Source organism: Electrophorus electricus, chromosome 18 (genome assembly GCF_041902795.1).
Source record: "Electrophorus electricus isolate QZ-2024a chromosome 18, ASM4190279v1, whole genome shotgun sequence".
NCBI lineage: Eukaryota > Metazoa > Chordata > Actinopteri > Gymnotiformes > Gymnotidae > Electrophorus > Electrophorus electricus.
In genome coordinates this window covers 9,346,771-9,374,572 of record NC_137514.1, presented here as the reverse complement: position 1 = coordinate 9,374,572, position 27,802 = coordinate 9,346,771, and the positions used below count along the sequence as shown (strand labels likewise).

Sequence of the window (27,802 nt, the reverse complement as noted above, 5' to 3'; positions counted from 1 at the left end):
CCGGCACAGCTCGTCCCCTCCTCCCGTGCAGATCTCGCTGAGGGAGGGAGGAGGGGCTGCAGGCGAAAACGAGCGGCGAAAGGCAAGTGACACGGGCAGATCTGGACACGCTTGTACTGCTACTCCTCCAGGCAGAGCACACGGATTGGAACACCCAGAGCTGAGTAGGGTGGAAGAGTCGGAGCACAGCACTCGCGCTTGGGACAGCAGGGGAGACCAGCCCCATCCTTACCTTCACTTTTCCTCCCCTTTCGCTCTGTTTGTGGACGATGGAATTTTAATCATGTGGAAGGTGAGTGGAATCCAAGCCGCAGAGGTGGCAGCGCTCCTGAGTGTGTGCTTGGCGTTAATGGCAGGGCATGTGCATGTGCTACCAAGCGTTTGACTGTAGAAAACGTGCCAGTGAGAAGGGCATTATATGGCTGCACAACTTTGACATACTTTTCATGTACTTATGTACCTCAGTGTATCACACCCTCATAATCTTGAATGAAACCGTGCGAAACTTAGTGCACAAGTCAATGAGTTAATTCCACTTCTCAGGATAACCATAAAATTCATGCGTGCCTCACAACCAAATGGTTAATCACCAAATACCTCAAGAGTGGTGGCATCACAGGGTCAGAAATGGACGTACATTAACTTCAATAAGGTGAGGAGTGCTGGTGAGGAGTGGGAAGGGGGTGCGGTTGGGCTCTGCTGAGGGGGGATGGGGGCATGTGGAGGCATGAGTGGTGGTGGTGTTGAAGGGTGGAGATGCTCCACATGGGTGGTGCCAGGCTCCTGTGCCTCACACATTTTGGGCTGGCCTCATTTGGGCTTTTGGACAAGATGCCACTGATGACTTTCCTGCCTGGCGCCGTGCATCAGTCCCGATATGGGAGAGTGAGAGCGAGCTCCAGTCAAAGTATGTCAGCATGCATGTGGGCCTTAACTACTTAAACTCTTTTCGGTTTCAGCACTGTGGATTGAAAGACACAACGGCAGCATTGCGCAGACTGACACAGGCTTTGGCTTGCAGCAGGGATAGAGAAGACAGTGCAGTACATTACTTCGTCAGAGTGTCGCATGCTGTCACATTGGTGATGGTGATGGGAGCTGACACAGATCAAGTCTCGATCAGATGAGCTTGTCTCCACTGCTGGATGTAAAGTTTTCACAGAGTGCCACCTATTGTTAGAGTGCAGTCTGACACATGCTGCCCCAGTCTTTCATATTATTTATTTGTTTGTTTATTTATTTTCCAACTGAAGGATCCAAAAAGGACCTAATGCAGATTTACCTTCAGAGAAGGTTCATGAGTAGTTTTTTGTCCCACCCTCATGTCTCCTACTGCTGCACATCCTGGAGCCAGATAAACAGCATGCAGCAGAACCTGAGGAATTGCCTGCTGACACAGAATGATAACCCCTGGTCGTGACTTTGACCCCACGGGGGGGGCTTTCACACTGGGGCTAATTTAGGTTGGGCTGTGCAACTAGTTCTTCGTGACTTTAATCGTCACAAATATGCCCATGAAAACTGGTTCAGTTTCCGAGGAAGCTTTGCTGTTGTCAAAAACAGAGTTGGGCAGAGAAAAAAAATCCAGTAATCTTGCCAGCAGTGAAAGCCAGTGCAGGAATATTCCAAGCTCTGTAAAGCTCAAGATGATCAAGAACCTCTAATTCTGCTTTGGACAATTTCCAGCAGGAAATGTGTCACATCTTACCCTCCCCAGCACACACAATTTTATCCTTCTTCCATCCTCATGCGTGCCTACTTTGGTCGTCTGATAGAGGCCCATGCCGTGTTGCTGCGGCAACCCTTACAGCAGGAAAAGAGTGAGTTGCCGAGTGGTATTTTTGGCCACTTCTTGGCCAATGAGAGAGCTGTTTGGAAAAATCTGTATCAAAGTGTTACTCACGGTCCAGTGAGTTGCTCTCAGGCAGACACTGTGTCTGTGTGGTGACACAAAAAGAAACTAAGGAGTCTGTTTGGTTTAGGATATTCTTAAAAGCAGGTGGTGTTGATGTGACTTGATAAGTCACTTATTTAAGTGGTTCGTTGGCAGCTCCACTGTCTCTATGCTAGTCTGCATTTCTACCACCAGGGGTGCTCCTAAATTTTTTCTCTTATAGAACCTACATGAATTGGTTGGATTATATATTAAATATGAATAGCAACTGAAGAGATAAGATGACATCAAGATAGCACACTTAAAATGAGACAACTTTGCCTCCTGGCTACAAAAGTAAATGTAAGCAGAAATTCTATACTTTGACTAATGTGGAAAAGAACTAGATGTTAGATGTAAAATAGCCCTGAAGGCAGATGACCACAGAACTCTGACTCATCCGGACAGTGTTATATCAGGTAGAGAGCCTGTTCTGCAGTCTGTCACTGAACATACGCATTTACTGGCATCTGTGGACCATTCTGCAGAGCTGAATCTGAAGCAGTTTCAGTCTTCAAATTAGGGCTTGGCTATGTGAGAATGACAGGTTTGTGTAACAGTAATGACAATGTTTAAAACTGAACTACACATACTGATTTACTGAGTTACATAACTGAGGCTGCATGTGTACTGAAGAATAGGCATTTGCTCACACAATTAATTGGTATTTCAAAACATTGTAACAAAAAAAAAAGCCTTCATGTTTTCAATAACAGAATGACTCTCTGTCTACTTCCATGTCAACAGAGAATTATTCCTGGATAATTCTATCAACTTTAAATTATGTTTTTCCAAAGACATTTTGGATAAGAGGACTCTGCAGAACTCCAAGTTAGAAAAGCAAGGCCTCCGATTCCTGTTCATCGATGTCATATCATCTTATATCAGTTATTCTGCTATTTGTTTCTTTGAGTCATGCTATCCAGCACTGGAATGCATTGTTTGTTTTTTTTCTGATGTCATTTTCTGCAAATTTTCTTTTTGAGATCAGACTTGTGGTTGTGTTTATGTTCAGGGCTTGAGAACTGTGGCTGGTTTATTTCTGCAACCATATATCAATAAATCTTTATTCCTGACCTTGTATGTTGGAGCCAAAAAGACACCATAATTTGTACTTAAGCATCTGTCACTGTGGTATGCTGGCTCCTGACACAGATGGGAATGAACATCTGATGGATATGTATCACTACACAACATGATGTCACAGAGCCCAGATGTCTGTCTGTGGCATGCGTGGTGAGTTGTAAGCAAGTTCTGGAATGCTAAATTCTTTATGTCCTGAGGTTTGCCCTTGGTTGTATTGCTTTAGGATTTGCCTTGTCATAGCAGGAAAGGCCTTTTTACACTGATTGGAGACTGCATCCAGGGTTGCGTCCTCTGAAAGGATGTTTAAAAGGGACTGATGAAATGTACATAGTTTTCCATTTACCCCAAATGGTTAGGGCATGCAGTTTGCATAGTAATTGTTGGGGGGTATTTGCTTCTATTGTTATTAACATTAGCCTCTATAGGACAATAAAGAGGGTATCTTCGGACACTAAACAAGCTTTGGCTGATGGGCTACATTTTAGATAAGTGGAAAATTTGTTGAAATTTCATTTTTGGCTGAGCTATCACTTGAAGGCCTGGGTTTGATTATAGCACGCAGATCATCTTAACAGGCAGGCCTACCACTAAGAACCTCTACTGGACTGAGCTTCACTGCTCGAGTGCTCTGTCTCCCATTAAAAACCTCTAACAGACTGAGCCTCACTGTTGGAGTGCTGGGTTTCCCACTAAAAACCTCTACTGGATGGAGCGACACTGCTGGAGTGCTGGGTTTCCCACTTTGTGCTGAGAATTTCTGGATGATGCTTTTCAGAAACAGACACTGCTCACTTCAGAGCACTTGTTTGACATGTGGCCTGTGACTTGGTTGAAGCTTGAGTCATTGGTTTGTTCTGGGTTTATGCCAGCTAATAACCGGTGCTCTCTTCTTCATTGTTAACCCACCAAGTCCAAGGAAGAGATAGCATGTGTGTAATTTGAGTGGTTGTGGCATTTGCAGTTTACAGACCATAATGGTATTTGCAGCTCACTCACATACATACATTTTAGCCACTGCCTGTAGATAACTGGTAGCCACTAATTCTAAGATGGCTGACTAGTGGAGGCCCCTAAGCTAAAGCTTCCTTCTGCCTGAAAGTAACAGATGGTTTCAATATCAAATGGCATTATGACTCTGCCACATAATATAGCAACAGCATCTGTGAGAAATAGCATCATTGAAACTTTTCACATCAGAATATTTGTTAAACATATCAAGCCAGTGATTCAGTATGATCCACAGTCACAGTCTGGTTTGATTAACTGGAGTTATTGGTATGTGCGAATGAAATGTGTAATGTTGGAGTACATTAGAGGTATGAAAGGTGGTTTCAGTTCATCATTGACCTCATGTGTAAACAGATGCTATGAGACATGGTGTCATTTCAGCACTTACCTTATTATGTGTAAATAGGCGCTATTAGACATAATATCATTAGCTTTGAATATCTGGCTAATGTCAGAACATCCTAATAATGGGTGTGCACACACTAGCATAAACACAGACACCATGCACACCTACAACAAATTTATATTCACATACACATAAACTCACGACCATAAGCATGCACCCAATGCACACACACCACACACTCAGACACAGATTCACACATCTACATATCCACACTGACCACACATAGCACACACACTCCAATTCAGCAATCCCTTAGTGTCTAAATATCCACCAATTCCTCAGCATCAAATCTCAATGTTCCTATTGATATGTAGGTCAAGCATGCGGAGCAGGTTTGGGTGTAGCTGCAAACGCTGAGGGGACTAGATCTGCCAGATTAGGTTTTCAGTCTAATCTGGTCTGCCTCACACCCAGCCTAAAATCAGCAGCCAGTCTGGTTGAGCACAACGAGCATGCTCAGTTGATGCTAATTCAGACATGAAAGGGCCTTGATTGGTCACAGGAGTGTGGGAGGATTACGGGATGTGGAGAAGAGGCTTCTGCCTGTGACGAGCTGGGGGGATTTGGGTTTTTGGGGGGAGATGACAAATATCCAAAATGGGTAAGTGACCCCAAATGGCAAACAAATGCAGAAAAAGGAGGAGAACCAGTTGATAATGGCCATCATTAGCGAAGACATCATATGATAGGGTCCTTCACAACTATTCTCAGTTCTTACCGTAGGACAGTTAGCAAAGATTTACAGCTAGAGATTCAAGGGGGAATGTGCTGTGACAGCAAAACAAACAATATGAAGGTGTCTAACTTCAGACAGATATGCTGCAAGTTGATTTGGGCTGTTAAGTCTTTGAGGTCTGATTACACATGCCCTTTGTTGGCATTAAGGTTAAGATCGTCTACTTTTTAATCCAGTAAGAGTTCATTTAACGTGTTTGCAGATATTAGGGGTGTTAAACATTATCCTGATTAAGGTGTTGCTATGTATGCTTAATTATTCCACATATTCCATTATACCACTGAGGTGACACTAGGACGTCACAAAGCCTCTGTCCCTGCACCAACCCTCCTGTGCTACCTACAGCCATTCCACAAAATGGCCATAAATATTTCATTTTCCAGGATGATTTGATTTTCTATGTTGCCATCTGTGTACAGCTGTACGCAGTTTCTTTTGTTACAAGTGGCCTGGCTTCATTTTGGAAGCGAAACCTCCGTACGTGTGAATGCGCGCTGATGTTAGGTCAGTGTCTTTGACCTACTTTGAGCGCTACACTCCGCTGTACGCCACAGCCGCTTACATCAAATAAACGAATCGGAAGGGCAGTTTCCTTCAGTTTCGAGACGAGACGCTCTGTGCTGTTTTTATTACATAAGTTCCCCAGGGTTGCGACGCGATGATTGTTTTGCTTACACACTTATATAACAGCATTTGCTTTGGCCCGTATCGGTTTTGTTTCATGCTAGCAAATTAATTTAGGTAACAACAAATACCCCTTTAAATTAATTAGCTGCATTCATATCTGTCACTGAAGTGGAACATTTTAAAATTATTTCAAGGAGTGAGTTTAATTAGCTAATTTAAAAGCAAATGCGTTTGAAATATTCCGTGTTTGTAGTTTATGTGTGATGCTTTATCAAAACTATTTGCATCTTGTATGCTTGTATTAAGGACTCCCCCTAGTGGTTACTTCATGAGCTTTCCAGCTAAATGCTATCATTTAAGCAGTTTGATAATTTATGTAATTATCTTTTTACTCCATAAAAAGATTATGGAGTATGCAGAAATAAAGACATTGTCTTACCTTTTGCTTACAGCGAAATACAGAGTCAAAAATGTGTCTCCGTATTTAAAGGCGGTTTTATACATTCTGATCGTTTTACACTCGCTTCCGTCCTACTCTTTAGCTATCACACTCATGACATTTCGTAAGGGGAAAGATTAAGTGCTGATTCTTTACTGAGCTGATCCAACCGTAAATGCATTGGGGAATCCAAATCTCTACTCTCTGGAATACAGGAAAGATTAATGACACAATGCAACTCTAGGGCACCAGAGATTAGACCAAAACTGAAGTGGTTTTACAGTTGATTAATCGGACCAGGTAAGATATGCAGCGCCGTTATGATTTCACTAAAAGAATTCCTGCTCTCCTGTCACAAGTCAGGCGCAGTAAAAACGCTATAAATAACACACCACCTGGCTGCTAATAGAAGAGGATAAATATTTTTCATGTAATTTCCTGCCAATTTTCACTTTTTCTCCCCACGCACTGCATCCCACTTTAATTAATAGATTGTAAGTGAGAATAAACTGCGACACATGGCTCTAGTGACCTGCTCTCCGCATAAAGACCTGCAGCAGATGCGGCTCCCTTCCTGCGTCGCCTCTAGAGCGGGAGCAGTGAACTCTGACTCAAGGTTTGGCCATCCATATCCCCGAATGTCCTTCAGAAGCCGCGATTCTCCCGCGGTAGCAGGCATGACCCGCGTCCAGCAGAGTGCGTAATTGTGTATGGTGTTCAGAGGATACGGTCAATTCCAGGCCATCTACAAAGTTCCCTCAAGGTTAATACTCCTTGGGGCTCATATTGTTTTGTTGCCTTTTTTTCCTCTGTGGAGCAAGACAACTGAGCATGTGTAGCGTCTCAGGAGAAAATTGTGGGGGTTTTTTTGTTTAGTTTTTAAAAATGTTTTTGTTGTCGTTTTGTATTGTTTTTCCTGGCTCATGTTAAATTGTTGCCTGTGTAAACGGTTTATCTCCAGGCTCGCCATGAACAAACAATGTTTTTTTGTTTGTTTGTTTGTTTTTTACTTGTAACTGTAATGCAGGGTTCAATTTAATTACAAGAAACTGCTCAGCACAAGTTTTGTATTACTGAACAAGGTCAGAACTTGTCTTGTCACCTGCATTTAATCTATGTTTCGTCTTAAATTACAAGCATATTTAGTGTACATGTTGCGTACAAGGTGAGGTAAGGTCACGTGTGCAATGCATCTTCGAATGCATCGAGCTTTGGTCTTCTCAACATTATGCAATGCTTAAAATAACTCACTAAATGACTCACCAAAACAGTGCCTACCGATTACAAAGTCAGTTTCTGTACCTCTCTTGATATTTCCAAATAATTATTTTGCTAATAGGGTAATGCATGGCTACCAGAGGCTTTTAGAAGCAAACAAAGTTCTAATAAGGTTCTTATAAACCAACAAATCAACAAATCTCTCTCTCTCTCTCTCTCTCTCTCTCTCTCTCTCTCTCTCTCTCTCTCTCTCTCTCTTTCTGTGTGTGTGTGTGTGTGATTTCAGGCTGATTCCTCAGCCACTGCACACCACCAGTTCAGCCCAACACCACTGTTCATGCTGGCAACCTTTCAATAAATTCCTATTTAACTGCAAAATCCCCAACACAGGAAAACCGTGTGTGTGTGTGTGTGTGTGAGTGTATGTGTGCCAACATACATTACTGCTGTTTTTTCTCTCTCCCACCAGCTCCCTCATTCACGCACAGTGGGCAACTCTTTCCTCCTCTCTCTAATCTTTACCTTGGGAGAAATCCCCCAGAGCCCCACTGCGTGTGAGTGGACTGGACTCAATGCTGACCACATGCTTCCGGCTCATTTCGCTCTGGCGCTCTGTCCTATCTCCCCTGTTCCCAGCCTGCCCCACCCCTGTGCTTGAGTTACAGCGTGCAGGAAACTGACTTTCCTGGAATTGTCAGGGTTAAAGCTCCCCCCCCCTTAGAGCACGTCAAAGCGAGAAACACACCATGGGAGACACCACTAGCGTCCTGCTTTCCAAAGCCAGGTTTCCAGAAGGGGGAGTCGGAGAAGGGTGGTAGGAGTGGGGGTTTGAAATGATGCAGATTTGTTCCGCTGCCCAAGATGACACTGTATGCACAAGGGTGCGTGATGAGCCTTTCTCTGCTTGCTCGATTCGGCTTGTTGGTCTTTATCGTCAGGAGAGATGTCTCCACTGTGCAGTCTGGGACAAAATCCATTGGTGGGTACTTGCGAAACAGTGTGAAGAGTGTGTATGTGCATGAGTTTATGAGTCTGCAAACGGATGTGCGTCCGCAGGACAGAGAGCAAATAATGTTGCCTGTGTGCCTTTAGTTGGTGGTGAATTATGAATGTACTGTAACTAAATATATTAAGACTGCATTTTGTACATGGACTGCACCCTTTGTCACCTCAGATAACCATGTTTTTATAGATGTACAAATACTTTTTTTATGTATTTTCAGAGTAGCTGAGATTCATTTCTTGGTATTATTAAAATAGAATTTAAAGTCATGGGAACAGTGTTTTAGATAAACATTTTCTCAAGTAGTGGATTGTAGAAGTGTTCATATTTAGTATAATTATGAAATGATTTTCATTTTCGTTTCATTTTAATTTTTCATGTAATTTTATATATTTTATTTAAATTCAATTTTTACATTTAAAATTTTATTTAAAAGTGTAATTGAAGATGTGATGTGTTAGATTCAATACAATGCATTTAGAGTCCTTGGTTTATCTTTTTTAAGAGAGTGCATCACCCTGGGCCAAAATCCTAAAGGGTGGGATTCCTCTGCTGGGATGTACGTCATTGACGGTAGCTTAGTCTCCATAAATAATGGCGTCTGCCTGCCGTCCACTGATATCACATCAAGATGCTTCTTATACACTACTACACTACTAATGAATGAAGTAATAGCAATGAATAAATGACAGCATCTCTTAATGATATTACACAAGAATAAACAGTCAAAAGTTCTCTTTCAAAAGGAAAGGTCTGAAGAAATCACCGTAAGCAGTGAAAAAGGGTAAGATGACTATAGAAGGCAACAGATGCCCATGAGACAAAGAACCTAATGTCACGCAGATAAAGAGAGGAAGTGTCACAGATAGACAAGATCTGTGTTTTGGCTTGTCTAGGAAATCCTTGAAATTTACTGTTATGCAGGCTGCATGTATGTTTGCTAGTAATGCCCTTTGATAATAAAAGCTTGTTTGCAAGTTCATCTTTGAAAAGTTTGTTGTTAATGAAAGAAAGCGAAAAAGATATAAAACTTTTCATAATACCAATGTTGCAGTTTGGCAGTCTGAAATGAGAAAAATGTACTTTAAACCCGCAGGATATGAATTAGTAAAACTGTATCTTACTGAAGTGGAAAAACTGAAAAACATGATATACGTTTGAAAGCATGTTTTTCTCGTTTGAATTGACATTGAAAAGTCAGACTGTAGAAGAGCCAGTGTAACACACTGAAGATTATAGGATGTACTATGACAGAGGGGGACAGTGGTACAGTGAAAGCCTTGTGTTGTTGATTTCCAACACATCATGCTGTGAAAATGATGTAGCAGGGGGCTGGTGTGTCAGCTATGTCTTTCTCTAGTTCTATCTGACAACCCCAAGCTGGTTTAATCTAATTCCTCCACATCTTCTCTATGTGCCCCCCTCCCCACAATTGTAGATAGCTCCCCAGCTTCCCTGGTTTCCGCTGATGCCCTCCCCGTGTCGTTCCTCCTGAAAGGATGGACGTATTGGAGTCGGAGCTGACCTGCCCGATCTGCCTGGAGTTGTTTGAGGACCCGCTGCTGCTGCCCTGTGCCCACAGCCTGTGCTTCAACTGTGCCCACCGCATCCTGGTCTCGCACTGCACCTCCAGCGAGCCCGCGGAGTCCCTCGGCGCTTTCCAGTGCCCTACCTGCCGCTATGTCATCGCGCTGAGCCCACACCGCGGCCTGGACGGACTCAAGCGCAACGTCACCCTGCAGAACATCATTGACCGTGTCCAGAGGGCATCATCTTCCGCCACACTCCTGCTGCCCACCGGAGTGCCTGACTCTCCGCCCCTATCAACAACGCCAACATCGACCACCGGCATGACGACGGCCGTGCCCTCCCCTGAGCCCATCCAGTGCCAGTTTTGCGAGCAGGATCCACCACAGGATGCCATAAAGACCTGCGTCACCTGTGAGGTGTCGTACTGTGAGGAGTGTCTGCGTGCCACGCACCCCAACAAGAAGCCCTTCACCGGGCACCGCCTGATGGAGCCGCTGCCTGACTCACATCTCCGTGGCCTGCAGTGCCTCGAACATGATGAAGAGAAGGTCAACATGTACTGTGTGACGGACGAACAGCTCATCTGCTCTCTCTGCAAACTGGTGGGCCGCCACCGTGACCACCAGGTGGCAGCGCTGAGTGAGCGCTACGAGAAGCTGAAGGTACATTCACCGCCACTTCAAATTGGGGCATTTGTATTTTTTAATGAGAATATTGGTTAGAATTCACGATTTTAATAGGGGTGCTGCTAACATGCCTTAGCCATGCCTTAGCCATGTCCACAGCTATGCCAGTACATTTGAGAGAATACAGCAGTCAGCACAAAAATGACTGCTGCACTGGGCCAGAATGGAGTCGTCCAAGGATGGAGAAGCACAGGACCCAAACCCCAGACAGAGCAAGATGAGAAAATGTATGCAATGACCAGATGGTCAGTATCTGCACAGGCAGAAAATCAGAGAGCAGGAGAATAATGTGGAGCTGAACTTTTTAGGGGCTCTTTCTTGAAATAAGAAGGAAAAATAAAATCTCTGTCAAAGTGAATGCAGCACAGTTTTAAGGCTTGAACCATCCACAGTTTTAAGGCTTCTGAACCATGCACCCTGACACATCTTGCCAGAATTGACCTTCTCCTGTGGCTGTTTTCCAATTTGTTCATTTTTAACTCACTATAGAATCAAAATCGCATTAGCGTGAAGTCAGTTACTCATCATTATGCACTCATATTAATCATGGTAGCAAGATACAAGGTGCATGAGCACAAAAGCCCCAGGGCTTAATTTTCCATTCTTGCTGCTCATGATAAAATGGCCCACCTCCCAGCCTCATTAGAAAAGGTGAAAAAAGAAAAGAAAACCAGGGAAAGCTGAAGCTCTTTGTGGTGTTTGAGGTTAAGGAGCTCTAATTGCTCTCCCCTCAGTGAGCACAATTAATTGAGCATAGCTGTGTAAGTGGGCAGCCCACCTGGGAAATGCTCCCCCCCCCCCCCCCAGATCTCTAAATAGAGCTGAGCCTGGCTGTTAAGCCTGCAGCCGGACTCCTAAGGCAGGAGTTGTTGTTGGAACAGTATCCTAGAGGCTTGACTTGAATTTTTTTTTTTTTCTTGAGTTGTTAGTCCCCAGGTAGCAGAAACATATTTATTACCCCCACTGTTACAATAGCTGATATTAGTTACTTTAATGTTGTCAAAGCATTATTGAGTTTTCAAGTAATAAGCCATTGCTAGGCTAATCTGGAGCTCAGTAAAGAAAAAAAAATTAAGGGAAATCCAATTTCCTGAGCTTATAATTGTAACTTTTAGCACCACCTTTCCCTGTGCAGTCAGCAATATATACAAACACAACTTCCACAGCTCGGCCTTGTTGAGATGTTATTACAATGTAGTTTGGAGAGGAAGGAAACCAAAAGGAAATGGCTGAAATAGCATGGTCTCTTCTAGGAGGTCTAAGTGTCTGGGCCAAAGGCTTCTGAGGCACTAATCCTGAAATAGCCATTAAATATTTTTTTTAGTTCAATAATAACCATCCAAAGTTGACAGCTGACAGAGGCAATAGTAATGCTGAAAGTGTGAAATGAAGGTGGGCTGCACCTTTGTTCCGGGCCTGAAACTCCATTGCAAATGAACAGGTTAAATATTTACCTGTTCTTGTAAGAACTACAGGGTAAAATATTTCAGCATTCCAACTGGCATTATACATGTGTGACCTTGATGATGAAGACAAGGGGGACACTGACTGAAGTGTGATGGTGATTGCACTCTGCCTGGATTACAGTTTTAGAATTAACCCTCCAAAAAAGGAATGGAAGCGTGCTTTAATAAAACATTACATCAACATTAATATAAACTTGACTTTTTAAGTAAGACGGAAAAATTGTCGTCAGCGATATAATGTCATATCGGAGGGTGGTGTGTGTTAGGCAGGAAAAGAGAAATTAACACAGTGGAAAAATAAAACTGGAGGACAGCTCTCTAACCATCTGGCTCAGCTCCAGTTCAAGTTTAGGATAAAAGCTTCCTTCCTAATGGACACACACACACACACACACACACACACTCACACACACACACACACACACACACACTCACACACAAACACACACACACACACACACACTCACACATACACACACACACTCTCTCACACACACAATGAAAATGTCTGTAATTCTGATCCTTCTATGTGAAGTCATCACTGTGAAAAAGGTAACAATGTGTAGATTATTTAAGGGCTCCTTAGGTCATGTTTTGCAGGTTTACAGCTTCACACACTGGTTCCTATCAGCTTTTTCTCTGTCTAAATAAACTCATGATTTCCTTTCATTATTGTTCATGATTGATCCTGCCTCTCTCTCTCTCTCTCTCTCTCTCTCTCTCTCTCTCTCTCTCTCTCTTTCTTTCACTCTCTCTCTCACTCTCTCTCTGTATGTCTGTCTCACTCTCTGTAAGCTATCTTAGATGCTGTGCATTGCTCAACACAGCTTCTCTCAATCTGTAAACACAATCACAGTGTTTATCCCAGTGAAAGACGGCTGGGTAGTATTAGAGGTCCAGACGGAGAATGTGAACCACATGGAACTCACTCTCAACAGGGAGGAAAGTGGACAGATGAAGTCATAAAGGAGAGCACCCCTGTGCCCCTTACCAAAAACAGCAAAACTGGGAACTGCATGGGAGGGGTGAGATAAGTACAAAAATGTTATCAGCTAAGGGAAACAGACATCACTCAGAGCAAGGTGGGACTGGGGCACTTTAATATGCTAATGTTATGTGGAGCTCACTCAAAGTGAAAAAGTGAAAAAAAAAGAGTGAGCTGTTACAGCTATAGAACAAAGCCAATGTTCACACCACAGATAAAGGCTACATTCACATTACAAACCACATTGTTCAGTTTGGATTTTTTTGCTCAGATTGGATTTACTTATCTTGATGGTTGACAATTGCAAGTGATCTATCTGTAATTTGAATGCATCTGTACTCTGAAACAGCATGCACAAATCACTGTGTCACAAACAACAAAAACCATATTTGTGAGATGACTCATGATATTTAAACTGCAAAATGGATATGCTAGTATCAGAGCACTGCATTTTGTTCTGGAGGAGGGCAAACTGTAAATGATCAGGTCAAGAAAGCAAAAGAAAAAAAGCCAGATGAATAGCTTTTGCTCTTTTCACAGCTGTTACTCTCCTATGTTGTTGTTTTGATGAAATAGGCAAAAAAACCCCACACAAATTCCAACCTGACTCATGGACATTCCCATATGAGATTTATTTGGTCTGGTGTTCTGGATATATACAACATGTGTATTACTAAATGTCCTGGTGACTGCATTTGTTTTAGGCCATTATCTATCTATCTATCTATCTATCTATCTATCTATCTATCTATCTATCTATCTATCTATCTATCTATCTATCTATCTATCTATCTATCTATCTATCTATCTATCTATCTATCTATCTATCTTAACTCCTAGGGGTTTGGATGGGCCATTTCACATGGCAACTTAAAGGCTCCGAGTAATGGTTAATTATTAACTTCTCTTGTAAAGTTGCTTTGTCAGATAAACAGGCAAATTTTTTTCACAACTTGACAAAGCTTATAATGTCTGGCCAGCTGAAAACTAATGTTCACTAAAAAATTGAAGTCATAATACATTTTGCCTTTGAAGTGCTACATTGTTGAAGAATTTTTACTTCACTAAAATAAATCTCCTTTCACCTTCACTGAATCCTACTACGTCACTGATCCCAAATGTCTACTTGTAATAATTTAGGTAAATTGTCTTCACATATCAACTTACAGTGCATGAAAAATGTATTATTATTAATATAGTGTAACACGGAGTGCAAACACGAGAAGAGCTAGATTTATTAGAAGGAAGTTCAAGAGCAGGTTCGGTAGAATAGTCCGGAGTCATAGCACACAAGATGAGAACAAGAAAACCTGATTAAAAGAAAGCAAAATATGCAGACTGAAGGGACAAATAGAGGGACAAGCTAACAGAGAGAGAAACGGGATACAGAAAAGAGGTGGGAAAAACTCACAGGCAACAAAGAAGAACATAGAGCACGTGCTGTATGAAATGATGACCAGCAACATAACAGGAAACACAGGATTTAAATATACTGCCTAACAAATGAAAAACAAGGAACAGGTGAAACTAATGACAGGTGGGAAAAACCAAACGTTGGGCATAACAAAAAGAATCAAAACAAAAGAGCACATGGAAACAAAAACCAGGAAGAAAAACGAAAAGAAAAGGCAAGGCAGGTGTTGCTGAGGGAACCGTGATGCCAGGGGTCATTCGTGAAATATAATTTAATATTTCATTTGGCAGAATAGTGTAAAAGGTACATATCTCCATTCTACCTACATTACAGAATTACTTTATTGATCACATTTGATTATTAGGGAATGATACAATGGATGTGTAGGAGCATACCAAGTAAGAACTGGTCCTGACTGTCCTTGATGACCTCAAAAATCAGAAGGAGAGTGTCTCAGCATGCTTTTGCAAAATGCATCACAATATCCTTCCCAATATGAATAACTATTTTTAGCATCACTGTTGATGTTATGGAATTCAGAGCAATCTCAGATCATCCTGGCATTAGGATTTGTCCATTAGTGGGTGTGCTCCTGGCCTCAGGCTGTTCATACTGGACAATAAGAAAATGGCCTGCAAAATAAAGGATACAGTTATTGTTTGTTTCTGGGCAAGAACAACCATCAGCCTTTGATATCTTCCATAAAGGCCACCATGTTTCATAGGGAGATGGGAAGTCAGAGGAGGGCTATTGCTCAATTTGTTGGTTGAGTGCATCATTTATTTATTTATGTACTGTGAGAGTCCCTATCCCTGTTCTAATGGATTCTGTTGAGCCTGTCAGGATCTGAGGTCACAGACAAATCCTCATGCCAGTATCGGGCAGAAAGACCATGCCCGGAGGTCAATGGTTCAAACTACAAAAAACTGAGTGACAAGCCTTTGTAAAGGGAAAGTGTGGGGCAATTTATTTGCCCACTGTCCTCCTGGAAAGGCAGTTCTAATTTTAGTTTGTTTCTTGGTTTTGCGCTTTGACATTTTTCTCTTAGGCTTTAAAGTATGGTAGGTCATTTGTTTTTCAATGTTTTAGGGAATGGCATGCCCATAAGATCTCCTTTCTTTACAGTGTATTACATTTGTTTTGTTTTTGCTCTGTTTTGCAGCAAACATTGGACTCTAACCTCAGCAATCTGATTAAGAGGAACAATGAATTAGAATCACTGATGGGGAAATTGATTCAGACCTGCCAAAATGTGGAGGTGAGTGTTTTCTGTTGTCCTATATCTGAATCTAACAATATAATATTGAATTTACAATATTTGATATATAATGGTATTTATATGGCAACAGAATAGAAATTAACAGGTGATGTAGTTATGTCCACTACAATATAACTAATATGACGAAATCTTCCCTGACTGAATTTGACCGATCTTTCCTTTTCAAATCTATTTTGTTTCTATTTCAATTCAAATCTAGTAATTATAATAAACCCAAGAATAGATACACATTTATTCAGTCTCTAATACTATATTGAAAATATACTGTTGATACTGTTAATATAATTTATAGCATATATTTGATATCTGCATGACCTAGAAATCTCTATCTTAGTCAGATTATTTCAGTGTGTGCATTTGTGCCTCACTCTAGTTTAAAATAGAAGCAAAAGAGAGGACTAAGACCATAACCTTATGATTAAAAACATTTACATATAAAGCTAACATGTAAAACACTAATCAGACAAGCAATGTGTAGATTTATTTAAGAAGTATTTATTTTATTACTTTAAAAAAATGTAAGTGTCAAACACACCGATAAGAGCAATAATTTAAAATTGCCAACATATGAGCGTAACATTCTCTACAACATGACCATTGGCCACTGAAATTCACATCTATGTATTCACCAACATTGAGCAACATTTCAAGATGTGCATTTTTATAAGCTCTCACTTAAAGTGCAATATATGTTGTTAGAATCTGTGACTTTCAAATGGATATAGTAAAACAACCCCTCCAATAGTCCTAGTCGTTGATTGCAAATTGTCGATTTAAACCTTCTGGAATATTAGCTTTGCGTTTGGTGTAGTGATGAGGAGTGAAGCCTTGTGCTGCTTTGTGTCTTACCTTCTTTATAGCAATGTTTGGTTCGCTTCTTATTTCAATACTGTGATAAGGTATTTGGCTTTGCTTATGATGACCAGCTATCCCAAAGTGTTACCTACTGCACAAACATTAGCATCTCAGCTTTTACAAAATTAGACAATGTTTAAATATGGTGATGCTAAAAAATAGTGCACAGAAGGTAGATGTGCATTTAGACCTTTCAATAGCAACCTTGATCTTTTTCTCTTTGCCTTTCCAAAGTGGCCTTTAGCCAAGCTGCTTGCCCTCTGGGTTAAATTAAATCGCTTATAGCTCTGATGAGTACCATCACATCAAAAAAAACTAAGAACATCTCTGTCAGTGGAGCCATGATCTAGAACTCGCTCATTGCTCTCACTGTGCTCAGCTCTGCGTGAGTGTATACACATATGAAAGCATGAGTTATAAGTGTTTGTATAACTAAGCAAAAGACTTCCTAGAGAAACAAGCAGAAGAGTTGCTTAGTGTCTGATGTTCTCACAGATATGTACTGCCTTTCTCTTCACACAAATAGGTTTTGTTCTGTTGGTACTGCATTTTGAGACCAGAATGTGAAAACCAGGTCATAACTGAACTGCATTTCAATATTTATTTAACAAGTCATTTTACTTTCCATCTGGGCCGTTTAAAGTGTTCCGTCTTCATTAGTATGGACCACAGGCACATGTGGGTTTCTGAGGGTTTCTGGGTCTGAGATGCTGGAAACATGAACAGCAGCACACAGAGATGTTACTGGCGACTCTGGGGCGTACAGGAGAAGGTCAGGGGACCTCATTAGTAGCGTTGAAAGACGGAGCTGCGGCTGAGTAAGTCTCTCATGCGGTAAAATCAGAGCAGACATTACGGAGGTCTCCTAAACCTCAGACAGTGCCCTGTCTCCCAGCTTTCCTCATCATTTTCCCACACCTTGCAGGGAGGCCATGATTAGGGTGATTGTGAATAGTGACTTATTCAGACCTGGCGTTTTTAGGTGATTTAAGGTTGTTTTAATTGAAAAAAAAAATGAAATAGGGCTAAAATAAGGCATTAATCAATTCTGCATAAGGAAGAGATCTTGGAGAATATTTACTTTCTACAAGGATCATTCATCTGCAATACCGGGAAAAAGCTTAAGCACTCATGACAGAATCTATAGACAACTTCTTATAATTGATCAGCTAAATGCCATAAATGAAATAAATGATCACCGTTTTTCATGGTAGAACAGAAATATTGAACTACTTTATAATATCCAAAATGTAAGGAGTATTAAAATAATATTCAGGATAATTCAAAATTGTTTTAGGAAAAATTCCAAAATTCCTCTTTTGCTTTAAGAACCTCAGCTAAGAACCTTTGTTTAACGAGTTTCAGCAGGAAAATATCCCATGGCTTTATAGACTTTTATCAGACTTGAGCTTCAGACACAAATCCCATGACTTGAGAATGACTTAAGACCTCCCTGGGTCATGGCTGCTGGTTTAGGCTTCAGAGGCTGTACCATACAAAGAAACTCACAAACACAATATTAATGTTGAGAAGAATGTAAGAAGTAGCATTATGAGAGGAAAATGTACAGGGTGATATATAAAGTACAGCAGGCCACAGACAGTGTGAGTTTGAGCCAAAAGACAACAACAAAAATAAATAAATAAATAAAACTTCCCTAAAAAGAAAGTGGCAAAAAAACACAAATATCCTTACCTGACCTCCCTGTTTTCAAAACAAGAATAAATAAAAAACAATATAAACAAAAGGCTCTTACCCCTCTAGTGTCAGTGTGGCCAAAGTACAAACAAGTCACTCTACTGAGATCCAGAAATGAAGCACTTCCATCTCATAACTCGGTCAAACAGTAAACTCGAACACAAGCAGCATCTGTCTCATCAGCTCGCGATAATTCTCAGTTGTCAAGCCACCGTGGGCCGCATGGCATCAAACACTGCAGGTCCACATGCTCACAGTTGTTATAGGCACATCCTCTGAATACTTGCCAATTGCAGCTTGCAATGGCTTAATTGCATCAGTTGTGCAATGAGGACCTACAAACAAACAGAGACTAAAGAGAAGATACCAAAACACAACAAATGAACCAAAAGGGGGCAGTGGCAGAGCCATACTACAGATATACATTATACTGCAGCGCAATAGTGCAGATGTATGGCTCACTTCACATCCATGGACATAAAACAGAAACCAAAAGCACAAATGTGTCAAGGACGTAACAATGGCCATCTCATTTAAACTCTCAGATATGATTTTGAAAGAAGTTCATCTGCATATATAAAACACCCATTGAATTATCACTGATTAGAGACAGATTAAAGCAGCAACCTGGTTTCAACCATGAAGACTAGTGTATCCATGACATCAGTGACATCTGCCTATATGCTTATCAGTGCTGTGTTTGCCAATTGCAGAATGGATTTCAGAGATTTCTTATTTCTTTTTTTTTCCAACAGGTGAACGCATTGCGACAGGAAGGCAAGCTAATGGAAGAGTGTGACCTCCTGATCAGTATAATTCAGGAGAGGAGACAGATCATCAGTGCCAAAATCAAAGAGGGCAAGGTGAAGACAATTTGTTTCCATATTCTTCCTTGTTTTTGTTGCCTAATATTACATAGTATAACTTAAATATCCACTTAGAACAATATATTTATTCACCATTCTCAATTTTATACTTCTAAAAAGTTTATGAGACATTTTTACTACTTTTTCTCTCTATATAGTATAGTACACAGTTTCAGAGAGAAACAAGTCATTTTAGACAGAAGTCCTTCATCAGCTATGCAAGCAAAGTGCTTTTCCATATATATATTTATTTTCTCCTGTATTACATTTCATATACAGTACTGTACAAGTTTTATGCAGGTGTGAAAAATGACCAAAAGGGAAATCTAAATATTTGGTGTGACCACCCTTTGCTTTCAAAGCAGCGTCAGTTCTTTTAGGTACACTTACACAACATCAGGGATTTTGAAGGACTATTGCCTGGTGTATGATTATCCAATTATATCAAACAGGTGATAATGATCATCATTTTCATATGTAGGTTGGAACAGAGTCTGAAACAGAAACAACTGTGTAGGAGGCTTAAAACTGCATAAGGAACAGCCACACTCTGCTGCAAAGGTTGTGGAAGGCAGTTTTATGTCACAGGTCATACATCACAACAAGACTGAAGGTACTTATACTGCATCAGCAAGGTCTCTTTCAGGCAAAGATATCAAAGCCGACTGGGGTTTCAAGGTGTGCTGTAGAAGCTCTTTTGAAGAAGCACAAAGAAACAGACAATGCTGAGGACCATAGACACAGGAAACTTGAAAGAGACATCAAGATGAAAGACATCATGCTTACTTCCCTTCGAAATTGACAGATGTCCAGAAGTGCCATCAGTTTGGAACTAGCAAAAGCCAGTGGGACCCAGATACACCCATCTACTGTTCAGAGAGGTCTGGCCAGAAGTGGTCTTCATGGAAGAATTGCGGCCAGAGTGTCATACCTTTTACATGGAAACAAGCGACTCAACTATGTATGAAGACATGGAAACTGCAGTGCAGAAAAATGTGATGAGTCAAGAATTAAAATATTTGGCTATAACAGAAGGCAGTTTGTTCACTGAAGGGCTGGGGAGCAGTACAATAATGAGTGTCTGAAAGCAACAGTGAAGCATGGTGGAGGTTCCTTGCAAAGTTGGGGCTTCATGTCAGCAAATGGAGTTTGGGATTTGGTCAGGATTAATGGTGTCCTCAATGCTGAGAAATACAGGCATTAGGGAGGCATCTCATTGGCTCGAAATGTATTCTGCAGCAGGACGATGACCCAAAACATACAGCCAATGTCATTAAGAACTATCTTCAGTGTAAAGAAAAAAAGGAGCCCTGGAAGTGATGGTATGACCCCCACAGAACCCTTATCTCAACATCATAGATTTTGTCTGGGATTACATAGAGAGACAGAAGGATTTGAGCAAGCCTACCTCCACATAAAATCTGTGGTTATTCTCAATGATGTTTGGAACAACCTCCCTGCTGAGTTCTTCAAATACTGTGTGCAACTGTACCTAGCAGAAATTAGGCCGTTTTGAAGGCAAAGGGTTGTCACATCAAATATTGATTTGATTTAGATCAATATGTGTTTATTCATCTTGCATTTTGTTAATTTTGTTAATTTCTATTTTAGAAAGCATTCTTACTCTGCAGCATTTGTTTTCCACACCTGCCTATTTCAACAGTACTGTGCATCTATAGCTTTAGTGATATGGGCTATATGTCACCAGGGATAGATCCTGTGTGGGGATTTATATGAGATGTAGGAATCTACAAAGGGAAAAAAACTATATAACTAACCAAACAAAAATTACATATGTAGTTATAATCATAGTTGCCAAGATGAAAAGTAAAAGTGGACAAAAGGTTAACCACTAAAGCACTGAAATCTCATGGCCCAGCCTAGCACTATAAATGTGATGCTACTAGCACCTTGACCTAAATCCCTCCAAATCTCTCTTCCTGCATGTAAACGACAGTTCACTTTTACCTTATGATGTCATATAGAAGTAAACTTCACTTTGATAACATATGGTACATGAATGTTTATGTCTACGTTCCATATATTTGGGCAGTAACTTTTTTACATCATTAGACTGCTGTCATTACTAGTTTACAACTCAACATTTGTTGCCCTCAGACAGTGCGAATGCGCAAACTGGCACACCAGATCGCCAACTGCAAGCAGTGCATCGAACGTTCCTCTGCCCTCATCACTCAGGCAGACCAGACACTGAAGGAGAGCGACCACGCCCGCTTCCTTCAGACGGCCAAGAACATCTCTGAGCGGTGAGCAAGCCAAGTGCCTGCAGGGCTGCTGGTCTGCTCACAACCTCACGGTGCTCCAAGTCTTGATAACTGTCCTAGAAAAAAAAGGACAGTCAGGCCAACATCAACCTTCATAGCCGGCTATTAAAGACAAATGATACCAGTTCCATTAAATTCTGCTAATGTTTCAGAGTCTCCATGGCAACAGCATCCTCTCAGATCCTGATACCTGAGATTAATCTGACGGACACGTTCGACACCTTTGCGCTGGACTTCACCAGAGAGAAGAAACTGCTCCAAAGTCTTGATTACCTTACAGGTAATTAGAAATACATTATTTACAATTACTTTGACTGTAATTACTGTACTTTAAATCAGGTTGTATCCATGGAATTGCACCAGGAAAATAGGTGAATAATATCAACATCGTAAAGATTTAAAATCTTGCAACATCTAAGTAGTTGCACTCCAAAAATAATTAAAATAGCTTTCTTGTACTTTTCATATTAGATCAGCCATTTTTAATTTACACTACAGGAAAATGTGGGGGACAGCTCTCTAAGTCAGTCTGAACAAATCTGGCTGCGTTGTGCCTTCACTAGTCACTGTATAGTCCAGTTCTAGAAAGTGAACTTGATATGTGTGGGTGTGTCTGTCTGTGTGTATCTTAGTGTGTGTGTGTGTGTGTGTGTGTGTGTGTGTGTGTGTGTGTTTGTGTATATGTTTGGGACAGGGTGGTTAAAGCCAAATCTGTTCCAGTATCTTCACAATATATATGACACATTGCCCAAGGACAGTCAAAGAGAAAAATGAATATATCCACTATTCATTTAATAGAGAATCAATAAAGAATCTTCTGGTCAGATTGCACCAAAGACATTATAACCTTTTCTTGAATTTCAGTTCAAATATTCCAATGTAGTATATGCACCAGTAATTACAGTAATGATCTGGAAATGATGCAGCAAACAAGGAGAAATCCTTTGTGTTAGACAATGGTTATTGTCATTGTTATTGCTTGTCATGTATGTACTGTTTTACTCCTCTCCTCTAGCGCCCAGTCCCCCAGGCATCCGAGAGGAGCTGTGCACTGCCTCCTATGACACCATCACTGTGCACTGGACATCAGATGATGAGTTCTCTGTGGTCTCCTATGAGCTGCAGTATGCCATCTTCACTGGGCAGTCCAATATTGTCAGTGAGTGCAATACAAAACCTTTGAAATTGTTATGAAGGAATAAATATCAACCTATATAACGTAAGGATTAATTCAGGATCAGCACTGAGGTATTCATCATAGTGTTACAGGGTGCAGTTCGTGACATGAGGTGACTCGCTGAGTAATTTACACTCAAGTGCACCCTTGAACAGCAAGAAAAAATGAATGATCACAGTTTTTTTTTGCCTTTATGCAAAGGATTTGATTTACCTTATCCAAGACAAATGCATATCCTAATACCTCAGAGAGCTAATCCCTAAAATATGTTACACTGATTGACCCTGGGATTGAGTAGTTAGTGGCATATTTATAGTGCATGGGCTCTGTGGAAGAGATATGGTTCATTAGGTGAAGCGATGACAGCTCGCTCAGTGCTTGAGGCATGAGCCCACATGAGCCCACGTGAACTGGAAGCTGTGAGGGTTAAGTGACAGTCTTAATGATGACATAGATGACAATCTAAAATAATGACATCGATGACATTGCTTAGATGACTCTAATAAGATATTCGATGTTAATAATTTAAGTGACTATGGGTATGTCAAAGGCACTACATAAGTCTAACTTTTTACTTTTATTAAAGTAACAGGAAAAAAAACAAAAAAAAACAAGATTTCTAATTAGCTCATGTGAAACTGTGTGAGTCTCACACAGCTCCTGCTAAAGGTCATGGATAAAAGCAATTTAAGCCACAACATCAGGAGGTGGCTGTGATGAGCCCTGACTGCAAAGAGTTCCATAAATCACCTACCATCCCTCTCAAACACAGGCACTATGAGTAGGCTATATTATCTTAGAGAGTGACTTTCACTGAAACATATCATAGTGTACGACATATCATACATATCATAGTGTCAAGTTCTAACATACTCGGCATGAGGACTTATTGGGTCGCCTAGTATAACACTCACTTTCTCGCTCTCCCAGGTCTGTGCAACTCTGCTGACAGCTGGATGATTGTCCCCAACATCAAGCAGAACCACTACACAGTCCATGGCCTGCAGAGTGGCACCAAGTACATCTTCATTGTCAAGGCCATCAACCAGGCAGGCAGTCGCAGCAGTGAACCTGGAACACTGAAGACCAACAGTAAGCCCCTGCAAAGGACACACAGCCCCCTGTGCATACAGGGAACACAAGCAGAGGCTTTGCCATTACAGTGACATTAATAATAAAAAGTGCTTTTATTCTTTTTCATTGATTTTAAATTTATTAGTGGTTTGACAGACCAGATAATTACACTTAATGACATAGCTTTTTTCACAGCAAGCCCTGCTTCGAAATGAAATACCACTGTATATTGTCTTGTTGATTCTGCAGGTCAGCCATTCAAGCTTGACCCCAAGTCTGCTCACAGGAAGGTAAAAGTGTCTCATGACAATCTGACAGTGGAGCGGGATGAGGTGTCCTCAAAGAAGAGCCATGGCCAGGAGCGCTTCAGTAGCCAGAGCAGCTACGGTGTCACGGGGAATGTCTACATCGACAGTGGCCGACACTACTGGGAGGCTCTGATTGGGAGCACTTGGTGAGTTTTACAAGATGTCAGATGGAAAATGACAGATTTGGGTTACTGGATACATTATGGTAGACACAACCAAGAATGTAGACAACCCCAACAGTTAGAAATCATTATGAAAGATTTGTCACTAATCGTTAATGTTTTGTCTCAGGTACGCAGTGGGCATAGCCTACAAGTCTGCACCCAAGCATGAGTGGATTGGGAAAAACCCTTCTTCATGGGTGCTCTGTCGGTGCAACAACTCCTGGGTGGTGCGCCACAATAGCAAAGAGATGGCCATTGAGCCTTCACCTCATCTACGGCGTGTCGGGGTGCTGCTAGACTACGATGCTGGCTCACTGGCTTTCTACGATGCCGTGGGCTCCCAGCACCTCCACACCTTCCACGTGTCCTTCACCCAGCCCGTGTGCCCTGTCTTTAACATATGGAACAAATGTCTCACGGTCCTCACTGGTCTCCCCATTCCAGACCATCTGGAGGGCATGGAGCCTATCGACTGATGTCAGGGCTCACTGCTGCAACCGCAACAAGGAAGTGGATGTCTTGAGCTACTTGGAACTGCTTTCACCAGCTCTGGCTATGCTAAGCTCTAATCTGTCCCAAGCCATCATATGCATGTTGGATCATGTTTGAGCACTACATTTTGCCCTCTCTTACAGAAAATGAATGAAAGTTGACTTGAAGGAAACACTGACAGAAATTCCTTATGAACAAAGAGGTAGAGGGTCTGATAATCTCAGAAGGTCCAAGGTGTTTTTGCTTATGGTATTGTAAAACAGCAAAAATATTTAAGATAAAAACAAGATTTTTATATTAGGTATATTGGAGGACGTTTGCACATTATTGCCAACACTTTATTTATCAAAAAGGGGAATATCACATCCTAAATCAGTCTCTCAATTTGGTGCAATTATGTAATAAGCCTTCTTAGTGCAATCCTACTTCATATTCTTAAGAACACGAGTTGCTTCACTAGATTAAGAGGCAATATAACTGATAGGCAGATATAAAATGGTTAGTAATGAACTATTTTTACATCCTGAAATATATCTAAATATATACAAATGTCATTTCATGTCACTTAATACTTTTTTTAAATAAAAAAAAAATCTATGTTATGTCATTTAATATTTTGTTAGTGAAACTGTCATCTCATTATGGTGAGAAATGAAATCACAATGTCACCCCGGTCAGCAATGACAGCCTATACCTGAATTCTTTTTTCAAAAACATCTTTTAGGTTCCTGAATATGCTAAAATGAAATCAATACATGTTTGTGAGATACTAAATTATTTGACATGTTTAGAAAGTACAGCACATTGTTTTGCATTGTATTGTTTTTTTTATCAGACCATTGATGTTCAAGATACTCATGCATTGCGGAATTTGCTGTCATTTGCTTTCTATAATGTCTGCTATCATTGGCAGTGTAGGTAGAGTAGTAGAGTAGAGTAGTAGTTCAAATTACATATCAGTGTGTGTATCCTGCTATACAGATATAAAATAGTCTACATGAGCTTAAGGCTGGAGAGCTACCGTCTACCATGCGGCCTTTACATGCAGCTACACTCATCATCCATCCAGAGAGATCTGGCCACCAATCCGAAACACTTGCTTGATAGTCTATTTTAATATTTATGTTGCTTCAATAGTTGTTTGTGAGGTTTTAAAAGATGGTAAATTAATATTTTGGCCAATAGGAGGTTGAAATATTCGATAATCTATGTGGTGAAGGTTAAGCCCTTATCTCTTCATATATAAACTATCCCTGATTCCTGAGGGTAAAATGCTGTCAAAATTCCCTATTTCAAACCCTATTTTGCAAAGAAAAAATGTTTCTAGAGCTTCTATCACTGCAATTTTTGTAGCATTTGTGAAAGATGAATTAAATGTATCAATCAATTGTTGGCATCATGCTTTCACTTCATAACAGAAAACAGGACAATTTTAGTACAAATTTAATATACACACACATAGTAAACACACTTTTTACTATTCTTATATAATGATTTTATTCACCAGGAACATGTCAGTGAAAACATCTATGTAGTTTTAGTGTATGAAGATCCTGGCTAGTCTTCAGTGGACTGTGAATTTGTAGAACGGCTTCTTATTTTTAAGACCACAAGTTTTCAAATAGGATTCAAGTTTGGAGACTAAGGTGGCTACTGTGTAAAAGGTTAATTCTGTGCTCCTGCAACCATTTTTGGGTGGATTCTGATGTATTTTTTGGATGGATTATTTTGTTGAAAAGTTCATATATTCAACTCTAAACATGCCAGCTGACAGATCAGGTATGGGCCAAAATATCTTGGTCCCTAATGTAATGAATGATGCTATCAGTTCTAACAAAAGCACAGCAAAACAGCCCCAGAGCATCAATGATCCCTCAGTCTACTGAGCACAATATGAGTCTGGTTTTCTCAGAGTTTCCTTGCATTTACCTCCATATCCAAAATGTTTCATTTTGATTTAATATGATTTTTAAAAAACAAAAACAAACAAACAAACAAACAACAACAATTGTTGGAAGATTGATGTCTGAATAAATTGTGCTACAATTTGTTGGTTTGCCATCAGTAAAGGTTTCTTTTGTGCAACCATTCCAAAGAGCTTGTTGACATGATGTTTGACATGGGGATAATTGCTTTTTGAAACATGCTAACCCCAAGATACCACAAAATTGTGAAGTTCTGAAACTGTGATACTTTCTGTGGTATCTTTCTTTGTCTTCCTCACCATCTTTCACACCATGTGTGGATGCAAAATGGAAACACCTCCTCTTCCTGGCAAACCTGCAAATGTTTCAGACCTTTGAAACATTTGCATTATCATCCTCACAGTGCTTAGAAGTATGTGTGGCTCCACATCTCTGTATAGAGAAATAATACCTGCTATTGAAGTCTTTATTTCAAACCAAACAAAATGCTGCAAGAGTCATTAATCTCCACGCACTTAGATTTGAACTAATTTTTATAACATGTGAAACACCATTTAAATACCTAGTTTTAGGTTTTTACCTGATCCTTACAGAATCGGTGTCAACATATTCACAAGAGCCTTATTCCCAGTACTTACTAAAAATAACCAGACAATTATAAACAATTGGCTGCCATACCCCAATCACTCCCTCTGGATCGACACATATTTGACTAAGGCAGCTGAAACTCATTAACTTTCTGCCTGATTCTTTAGAAGTTTAATAGCTTAATACATTTTTGGCACGATTTTTTGTAGAGTGCTATAACATGCATATAGGTGTTCATCAGCATCTAGTGATCCAATAAAAGCTTGTAGTCATCAGGAAAAACAACCAGCAGGATATAATAACATATCTCAGCCATAGGGTATCTGCTAATTGGTCATGTGTAAACATTTACATTCACGGCATTTAGTAGATGCAGAGCGTCTTACAAAAGTGCTTTGTCATTCATTCATAGAATACATCCTAACCAGTACAATAGGTTAGAATCCAACTTATCTTACTTGTTAGTTACATTATTCTTGTAGCTCCTATGCAAAGCTAAAGTAGCAATCTTTGAGCACTAAACATGTCTTGGCTTATTAACTACATTTGGGGTA

General features: G+C 40.6%; 1 protein-coding gene across 4 annotated transcripts; it reads left to right on the top strand.

Annotated features, from left to right (window-relative positions):
• Positions 1-26,123, top strand: LOC113578504 (E3 ubiquitin-protein ligase Midline-1). Of its 4 annotated transcripts, none has more exons than XM_027011789.3 (10): positions 1-292; positions 9,955-10,648; positions 15,700-15,795; positions 19,125-19,232; positions 21,354-21,502; positions 21,673-21,800; positions 22,536-22,679; positions 23,628-23,789; positions 24,021-24,225; positions 24,371-26,123. In XM_027011789.3, exons 2-10 carry the CDS (start codon positions 9,956-9,958, stop codon positions 24,717-24,719), a joined length of 2,034 nt encoding a protein of 677 aa, XP_026867590.3. In that variant the 5' UTR covers positions 1-292; position 9,955; the 3' UTR covers positions 24,720-26,123. The 4 variants fall into 4 exon arrangements, with proteins under 4 accessions (XP_026867590.3, XP_026867588.3, XP_081557352.1 ...); XM_027011787.3 differs by having other exon boundaries at positions 9,895-10,648; XM_081701226.1 differs by lacking the exon at positions 1-292 and adding an exon at positions 8,214-8,432.
• The last annotated feature ends 1,679 nt before the right edge of the window (positions 26,124-27,802 follow it).

Bases quoted from the DNA above. Each gene is read 5' to 3' on its own strand.
- LOC113578504 (XM_081701226.1), top strand. From the start codon at position 8,287: ATGATGCAGATTTGTTCCGCTGCCCAAGATGACACTGTATGCACAAGG. The intron at 8,433-9,954 runs GTGGGTACTTGC...TCCTCCTGAAAG, and splicing joins GTCTGGGACAAAATCCATTG to GATGGACGTATTGGAGTCGG. The intron at 21,801-22,535 runs GTAATTAGAAAT...CCTCTCCTCTAG, and splicing joins AAGTCTTGATTACCTTACAG to CGCCCAGTCCCCCAGGCATC.